The sequence below is a fragment of the Papaver somniferum genome, chromosome 1 (assembly GCF_003573695.1).
Source record: "Papaver somniferum cultivar HN1 chromosome 1, ASM357369v1, whole genome shotgun sequence".
Classification (NCBI taxonomy): Eukaryota; Viridiplantae; Streptophyta; class Magnoliopsida; order Ranunculales; family Papaveraceae; genus Papaver; species Papaver somniferum.
This window is the reverse complement of record NC_039358.1, coordinates 206,217,904-206,227,786: the sequence shown is the minus strand read 5'-3', so window position 1 is coordinate 206,227,786 and position 9,883 is coordinate 206,217,904. Positions and strand designations below refer to the sequence as shown.

The following is a 9,883-nucleotide window of genomic DNA, read 5'->3' as shown; positions in this document are numbered from 1 at the left end:
ATCAAGTATGAAGTGAAATAAGACAATGAATTACAAATGTGGTGGGTAGCACCACTATCAATAAACCAGGGTTCAAAGAAAAAAGTATTAAATAACTTACCAGCAAAGTTCACCCTTGGTTCCATCGGAGTATCCTCAGACGGAGAACTGATCAATGCCAACAGTCTAGAGTACTGTTCAGCTGAAAGAGTAGGCATTGCAGGTGGATGTGCAGGCTGGGAATCAGGAGGAACAACAGTGGTATTAGCAGCAACTGGCGGTGATGCAGATGACTAGGGAAACCATGGAGACGATAGCAGCGGTCTCGAACATGTCCATGACGATTGCAGTAATCGCAATGGGGTCTTGGCCTTTTGTGCTGACTGGTAGCAGAACGATTAGCAGGAGATGGTGCAGGAAATCGATTCGTATTGAGAACAGCTGATTCGATGCTGGGAAGAGGGCTTGCAGTAATGTGTTTCTGTTCTTCCTCCTGTTGCACCATATTGAAGATACGAAGAGCAGTGGGAAAGGGATCCATCATCAGGATTTGGCTTCTGAGATTGGAAAAGCGATCGTGCAAACCCTGGAGAAACTCCATAGCTCTATCACATTCAAGTCTCTCAAGAAGAGACTTGTCGGCACCGCAGATACAAACTTCGATAGCATCCACGAGATAATCATATTGGTCCCATAGTGTTTTTATTTCGTGTAATACATAGAAACCGACATTGATTCTTGCCTAATGGCAGCTATAGCAGACTTGAGTCAAAAAAATAGGAGCATTGGATATACAAAATCTCACCTGTAAATCCTTCCATATTGCTCGAGAGGAAGGGGCATATAATCAGCTAGCCCTGATGTCTGGTTGGCAAGAATTTAGGAGCCAACTGCCGACGAGATCGTCACATATTTTCTAGCATTGATACTGTAATTCATCTTTTGGAGGTGGGAGAGATCCGTCAACAAATCCGAGCTTACCCTTAGCATTCAGAGCTTTAGTTATTCCCCTAACCCATGAACCATAATTATCCCCCTGCAAAAGAGGAGAAGACAACATTGTTGCAGGATTGTCACGTGAGTGAATTATGTAAGGGTCTAGGGTTCGAGTATTCCCTGAATAATTGATTTGGGTTTCATTGTTGGAATGAACTGGACTTGAAGGAGGTGATTGATCTGGAGTTTCCACCATTGTGAGAGAGAAATCAGAGTTTGATAATTGAGCGGAAGAGATAAAGATAGGTCCTAGGATGGATCAGCTCTGATACCGTCAAAGAATCTAGGTTATTGGTTTAATGTCTCACAACTGTGAACATGATATATTTCATTGAGTATTTATACAGATTACAAGAGAATAAATCAACTAGAATGTGAACGAGTTTACAGGGCAGTTTACAGCATACAACTAGGAATACACGACTAAGTTACAACAAGAGACTAGGACTCTATAACGAAATACAAAATAAATTCTGACTTGGTTTTATGTTCTGGTGTTGTGTGTTGTGGCCGCACACTCCAAGTGTGTAAGATATATACGTCTAATACATAGGTAGATGCGTTATTGGTGTGAGACGAAGTTTCATCTCAAGACTATGTTGCTTGTTTAGGACATTTTGGTTTAGATCATGGTATATTTCCAGTTGGAGACTGGCAAAGTGTAATGTCTCACCATGATGCAGACTATAATGACCAAAGGCTAACATTGCACCGTCATGTTGCATCAGCCCAGTGGTGGAGCCGGACTTTGAAAAAGAGGGGGGCTAAAAAACTATTGAACATATATTAATAGGCTAAAATTTAAAATTAGGTGGACTAAATATAAATTGTGTTACAAAACCAAGGGTTTTTTAATGGTTTTGGAGATTTTATGGGGGGGGGGGGGGGGGGGCTAGAGCCAGGGTTAGTCAACTCTTGGCTCCGCCCCTGCATCAGCTAGTGAAAGGATTGCTAAACGTCGTGTAGCTCCACCATGGCGTTTCATGCCAGTGCGATGTTTTTTTCCACTAAATATTTAGATAAAAAAAATTCTTAGAAGAACATATGCTCCTGTCAATTTTCCAAACCTTGGTTCTTTGTATTTTAAATTCCGCCAGGAAAAAAACCCTTCAATCAAGAAAAATCCACTGGTAAAATCAACCAAACCCTGCAAATAAACACCGCTAAGGTGCAAGAAGACGAAAAGGGGTCGATACACAACATGAAGGAACCAGAAATCAGTGAAATAACTAACCCTAGAGAAACAAAGACTCAAAATAAAGAAGAAGAGATAAATTAAATAAATTAAACATAAACTTCGAAAGAAGATAAAAGAAGAAGCTTAAATATTTCCTTTAATCTGGTTGGATAAAAAAACATGTATCACCTAGAAAAGGAGAAGAGGGAGATAAAATAGGCCAAATATCGCAATCGAAGATAACAAGTTTAGACTAACTAAAATTTTAAAACAACATCGCCGAAGTTTAGGCTATTCGTGATGGTATATTAGTGGAAATACAACGTATCGAAGTTTTAGTAATGTCATTTCGATCAACAATCTCAAAACTTTAATTCCTCAACACCAAGAGCTACCTAACACATCATTCCTCAACATCAAGAGCTGCCTAACACATTAACTGTGAATGGAATCCTATCATACAAATTCACGAGAAAGAATTTTTTTTTACTGAAATGCTATTCCGGATTTTGGGTTGCACTAGTTATCGGGATGGTATGTACGATATTTAGAATATCTGGAACGTCAATAGGTCATGATCTGATGATCAACATACCTTGTTAGATATTGTTAAATAAGAGGCCATCAACATATCCTTCCTCTTATTTATTTTTGGAAATCATAAGAAACGAAAAACAAAACAAAAAAATAGAGAAGAAAAAAGTTCACCATGAGAATAATGCTAAGTTACATACACAAAAGAAAAATACAATACCCGGAAAATGACTAACACCTTAGGTTGGTACCCAAAATTTTAAATATTAATAGATGATACCTGAACTAATAGTTAACTGTTAAAGTCTTCGTTTGACTGATATATTTTTTATTTATCTATTTTTCATTAATAAAATATTTGATTTTACAAATTTACTCCTAATAAAAATCATTGCTTTTTTCTTATATATCTCAACCCCTTCACAAAAACCATTTTCTTAAAAGAAAATTTTATTTTGGTTTATATATTTAATCTTATTATTATTATTTTTTTGAAGACAAAAAGATGTATTAGAGCACTGCTCGGTCGAACTCGCAAGCGTTGCTATATCAAGCTTGTTTGTCAAGTTTAGTTGCCAAAACTATAAGTCTTGATTTCTAGTCTACTTACAGCTAAGTCTCGGATTAGGATAGTAAGCGTAGTTGATCTTTAGACTCCACGGCGTTCATTGAATGAAGACGAAGAACTACTCAAGGGAACTCGTGGAACTTCATCAGCAAAAGGTATGTGGAGACTCGAACTTATCTATCACTCAAAAGTCTATCTATTCTATCTCCTATTTGAGACAAAAGTCGTATCGGTATATAGACTTCAACTATACACATTTTCTATTCCGATCCGAGTTTAATTCACTTATCTATTTCTCGAAATATGTGTTGGTAAGCTTTCACTTTAACCAAGTTCATCTTTACTCTTGACGAAAGTCATATTGATTATTTCAATAACTTGAAAATCGCTTTGATGCTAATAGTTTGTGGATAACAACTATTGTCATCCTCTAAGAAAGTTTCAATGATAGAAATGAGAGTTTAGAACAAGTAACCATGTTTGGATATAAACATAGCCTGTATTCACATTTGTGTAAAATCCAAAACCGGGAACCTAAGTATGCGTACCCGTACGCATACTGGTTGGTTTTTGGAAGTCCGGAATCTATGTATGCGTACTTGTACGCGTACTGACGGAAGTTTGGGTTCCGTGAATTTCTGATGGATTTTGGAAGTGTGAATTGGTATGCGTACCCGTACGCGTACTGGCGTAACCAAGCTCGGTCCGGCTATTTAGGTATGCGTACCCGTTTGCATACTTAAGTAGGTTACTTTCTAAAATCGGTTTGTTCATGAACTAAAACATTTATATAATAAGGAATGCAATCTTTTGCAAACCGTGACTATGATGTTCATGAATTGATTCGAGTGAATCAAAATCGATTTTGCTTCAATTATGTCTTGTATACTTCTATGAGATCTAAGCAATTGAACAACTCTCTAACTAGTTTCAGTTGAGTCGTTTGAACTAGTTATGTTAAAGATGAATAAGGTTGATATGAAATTGATCATATGGCTAATTATTGAAGCAACATTTAATTTTAACTCTCTAACCATTGGTTAATTATTGTTGAACCGACAAAGTTGTTTAGGTACGGTTACTCAAACCTAAATGAAGGCACATTTCATTTGTGTATAACAAGCTAAGTTCGATCTAACAGTTGAAAGATATTAGATTGAATGTAATCAGGTTTTCATCTAACAGTGAATATTGAATGCTTTGTTACCAAGGTAACTTAGATTGCAAACAATGATTTGAAATCTATATAAAGGATCGAACTCTAGCAACTGGGAAACCTAATCCCCACACCTCTTGTGTGATACTAGTTGCGACTAGAGTCGATTCTCCTTTAACCTTAGGTTTTTCACGAAACCCTGTAGGTTAACGACTTAAAGACTTTATTGGGATTTTGAAGCCATACCCAACTATTTTCTATGTAGTTGCGTGTTCTGATCTTGCTGTTTTCTATTGTGATTGAGTACTATCTTCTTTAATATTTTCTCGAGAATTTATCTCCGATAGGCAAGATTGAAAAGTAGTCACAAACACTTTCGTCTCATCGTATGTGATTCCATGATATCTTGTTCCGTTAATCGATTAAGATTATTGTTAGGTGATTGATAATACTAGGCTGTTCTTCGGGAATATAAGTCCGGTTTACCAATTGGTTCCTGTTCACCTTGATTTATCAAAAGACGGAACAAAAACTCGTAGGTATTTCTGTGGGAGAGAGATTTAGCTATTCAATAGACTTTTCGATGTGATACAGATTAGTTTATCAAGTCTTCGATTTTGGGTCGTAGCAACTCTTAGTTGTGGGTGAGATCAGCTAAGGGAATCAAGTGCGCATAATCCGATGTGGTTCTTGAGGCGTAAGGAACGCAACTGTACCTTGATGAGTGTGAGATTGATTAGAGATCAACTACATTCCAGTCCGAAGTTAACTTGGAGTAGGCTAGTGTCTGTAGCGGCTTAATACAATGTGGTACTCAAATCTGGACTAGGTCCCGGGGTTTTTCTGCATTTGCGGTTTCCTCGTTAACAAAACTTCTGGTGTCTGTGTTATTTCTTTTCCGCATTATATTTTGTTATATAATTGAAATATCACAGGTTGTGCGTTGAATCGATCAATTGGTAAATCCAACCTTTGGTTGTTGATTGAAATTGATTGATTCTTGAACATTGGTCTTTGGTACCGTTCAAGTTATTTCTCTTATATTCAATTAGGCTCGCAAATTACTATTTGTTTGATTGCGGATTGAATTGAGAAATTGAGATATAACTCTTTGATATACCTTTTCTTAAGATTGAGTCTGACTGTCTAGTTGATTCTCTTGAAAGTATATTGGAGTTAGTCCATACAGATTGCTAAGCGAAATGTTGGATGAGGTTGTTAGACTTCTGCTTTTTCGAGATGGATCTTCGATAGATCCTAAACGGTTATACCGTTATGGGAGCAAAGAGTGTTGTAATAGTCTTTGACGATACCGAGGTATCATTACTTCTCTTCAAGCGGCCACTCATTTGGGTTGAACCACAAATCTCTTTCAGAACTATTGAGGAGAGGTGTCAGACAGGTGTTGAAAATAGTTCGTAAAAAAGTTTTGAAGGGATGCAAATTAGTTTGGAAAATTGGAGAATCATGAGCCATTTTTACGGATCTCTTCATTTTTTTCTTCATGTTCCATTAATGGAATCAAAAGCATCAAGCCATCAAAATAGCGCAGATCTCTTCATTTTTTTCTTCATTTTTACAGATCTCTTCATTTTTTCTTCATGTTCTATCAACATTCGAGCTTCCTTGGAAAAAATGACTACGGATGGGGTAATCTTTGATCCATGTCGAGACGATAAAAATTATAAAATAATCATAAAGAGAAATGATGTTAAATTTTACTACGGTCCCTTGTTTTCCCCCCAAAAATTCTCAATGTACGATCTACATCGGAATGCGATAAATCGATTACGTCCAAAAAGAACCCCATCCCGATATCCATTGTTTAAAGTGGTAAGAAATGAGTGCTGAACGTCCCAAAAATCTATTGACATCGTTTATGCTCCACCACCCGAAAATTTTCATTCGATAAAAGACAACCACAACACTTGGTGACCTTATAAGTTATAATTACCAGATTTGTGGTAATCTGAGGTGAAATGCTATGTACACTCAATAACTTGAGGACAACTAAATCTTAACATGCACAAGCACACGCAATAACTTGAGGGTTGTCGGCCAAAATGTCTCGCACTAACTTTGTAGCTTGGTAAGCATTTTAAATACCATCTTTACAACATTTACTGCTGGATGATCAAGGTATAGACAATGGATGTGTTTTTTTTCTGGCGTTATAGCCAGCCGGTGCCGCAAAGTGTTTTTAATTGTTGTTTTCGGTATGATGTTAGAAAACACGCCGACTTTCGGTACCATTTATTTCAAATCCGTGATCCATCCACCAGTCAATGCAAAGTTGAATCTGCTGATTCAAAAAATGTCCGCACTTACGTTTTCACAAAAACGAATATATTCTGAAGGCATAACCGATATCACAGAAAACCCCCAAATGGTAATAACAAAAAAACAAAACATGAATATTGTTCTTCCAAATGAAAATCACAAGAAGATGAGAAGAACAAATCTCATCAATTTTATTAACAACTCACAATAATTATAGTTTCAAGCACTAAACACACAAAATTACATGAAATCCAAAAGGACCAAACCCTAAAATCCTCAATTAATAAGAAGGATCAAAACTAACAAGCGAATTAGAAGGTGTTTCCCAAGCTTTTACAACAACAACAGCATCATACAATTTAGGTTTACCATTCTGAATTGCAGAAACCTTCAAAAAGTACTGAATCCCTGAAACAACTTGACTTTCGGCTTTGACAACTTCTTTGTATGTCAAACTTCCTTTTGCTCCTTTCTTGAATTTCAAATTATATTGATCAACTGAATATTTCCCCAAATCTTGTACTTCTTTGTTTGATTCCACATCTACGATTTCAGTTTTTCCTCCTAATCTTCCTCCGAGAGCATCAACAGAGGATGGCGATGATAGGAAACAGATGAATAGGAGGACGGAGATAGTGAGGAAGGTAGAAGAATGTAGCGCAGCCATGGATTGAAGTTGGAGGAGAACTAATTTTAGGATGGGTTTTTGAGGGAGAGGGGAGAGGGGATTTATGGAGAAAGTGTTTCAAGGAGAGGATTTATAGAGGGAGGCACAGGTTTTTATTTTACTGGATTGGATTGGATTTCTACGGTTTTCAAGAGTTAATAATAAATGGGGCAGGAATGTGGGTGGGTGTAACGTGTTATGTCACGAGGAATTGCATCAGACAATGTGCAGCGAGTGCAGCATCTTTCGGTATTTAGGTACAAGTATAAATTTGAAAAATTGATGGAGGATATACATGCATTGAGTTAAGACGCAAATCGAGTGAGTTACTCTTCGCGAGAGAATACATAATGACCAAAAGCTAATATTGCACCATCATCGCATCATGTTACATTGTTACTGCATCAGCCAGTTGAAGGCTTGCTAATTGCCTTGTAGCTCCACCATGGCGCTTCATGCCAATGCGATGTTTTTTTCGCTAACCATTTAGATAAATTTTCTTTCTTAGAGAACATATGCTCTTGCGAACGAGCAATTTGTTCAAATTTTTGTGATTGATAACAATTTTCCAAATCCTAATTCTTTGTATTTTAAAGTCTGTTGGAAAAAAAAACCTTCAGGCAAGACAAATTCACTTGTAAAATCAACCAAACCTTGCAGACAAACACTGCTAAGGTGCAAGTAGATGAAAAGGGGTCGATAAATAACATGAAGGAACCAGAAATCGGCAAAACAACTAACGCTAGAGAAACTAACAGGGTGTTAGTCCTCGAAGGAGTTGGGTGTAGTTGGGTTTTTTCCCGTTAGTCGTGGGAGAGTTTGAAAAAAACTCTTAAACTCTCCTGTTAGTGGTAAACCCCTAGAATGCTAGGGAGTTGGTTGTTTTGGGGAGTTCTGAAGATTTGATAGTGTATTTTTGCCTATACACAAATCTCCCAAAAGAGTAGAGATTTGGGAGGGAGTTTGGTCAGAGAAAAACATAGGAGAAAGAAGAGGAAACGCTTCAGCTTTCAAGTAAGCTTTTTTTGTCATCTTTTTTTCCTTCTTTGATTGTTTGTTTGTGTACTATTGTTTTTCATATCAGTTTTTGAGTTTATTCCGGAAAGGATTTATAAACAATCAAAACCCTCTTCTTCACTCTCTGTCAAAAACCCTGAACCCTTCTCATGTTGCATGTCACCATCTGAATCCGAGCTTAAAAAAGAAGTTTTTTTGTTTTTGATTCGTTCAGTTTATGTCAAAATTTGTGGCAATTAGCAACTTATGTTCAAGTTTTGAATGTGCCATTGGCAATCACAAGTCTGCATAATAGATTTGTTATCGAGACTGGTTGAATGGCTTGTCTGGGACTTACTGGTAAGACAAAAATTTTTGTTGGACGAACTAGCGTTTTGGTTGTTGTATAATATATTCACATCTGAAGATTAGTCTGTTAGTAAAAATTCTTTGTCAATGGCTTGGAAAATTGGGTGACATGGTATATAAGTCGTTTACAATGTGATATTATGACATGGGTTAAATTAGCTATTTTCTGAGTCAAGAATCGAAAGCTAGTAATAAAGTTATGATGTTAGACATCTGATACTATTCTTCCTGCTCTCTAACTGTGAAATTTTTAGTAAGCATTTTCTTAAAAGCTATCAAATTGATGTGATCTGTAGGCAACACACCTTCTTATGAATAATAAATACTTGATACACTTTCTCTATGCCATGTTTAACTTTGGCAAAACAACACACTCCCTTGTTCTGCATCTGCAATTTCACTAGCACCAGTTGCACACTTCACAGTTCTACCAATTCCATCCTTCATTGTAGCTGCAATATCTTCTCTCGCTGTTCAACTCAGCTGCATAACTTCAACCACTCAGCATACCACCATTTCTGAATCACAAGCCAAATCCATTCCTTCTTGGGTTCTAAATCTTCTCAGGTGTAGCTTTACCTACAACTTCTCAGCTGTAGCTTAACTGTGCATCGTCACACGACACTAGCTAGCTACTTTAGATGAGATGTTTGTAGTTTTTGTTTGAAAATTGGTAGCGCTACAACATATGCAATCTTGTTTATGTGTTATTGCATTGAATGTGGTCTATCCCATCTCTTGCTTGATCTGTAAGCGGGAATTGAGCTATGTTTATATGCCAATTGCACATTTTGTTGTTTCCTTGAGCTATGTTTATTTGGATCTGTTCTTGAGTTTTTAGTTGTTGGAAGAGCATTTTCAGTGTCATCAAAAGATAAGGCAGGCGTGAAAATGCGAGGGTCTAACAACCTCACCCAATATTTTGATTAGAAATCTGTATGGACTAACTTCAATATACTTTCTAGAGAATAAACTAGACAGTAAGACTCAATCTAGAGAAAAGTATATCGAGGAGTTAATATCTCTCTCACTTGTTTTGATATTTACTCAAGCAAATAGGAATTTGCGAGTCTTTATCAAATACAAGGATGATAAACTTGGATGGTACCAAAGACCAATGTCCAAGGATCAATCAATTTCCAATCGACAACCAAAGGTTGG

General features: G+C 36.8%; 1 protein-coding gene across 1 annotated transcript; it reads right to left on the bottom strand.

The window, feature by feature from the left end:
* Positions 1-6,779: 6,779 nt before the first annotated feature.
* LOC113335870 (cysteine proteinase inhibitor B-like) lies at positions 6,780-7,479 on the bottom strand. Its single transcript, XM_026581896.1, has one exon. The coding sequence runs from the start codon at positions 7,355-7,357 to the stop codon at positions 6,971-6,973; it is 387 nt and encodes a 128-aa protein (XP_026437681.1). The 5' UTR covers positions 7,358-7,479; the 3' UTR covers positions 6,780-6,970.
* Positions 7,480-9,883: the final 2,404 nt, after the last annotated feature.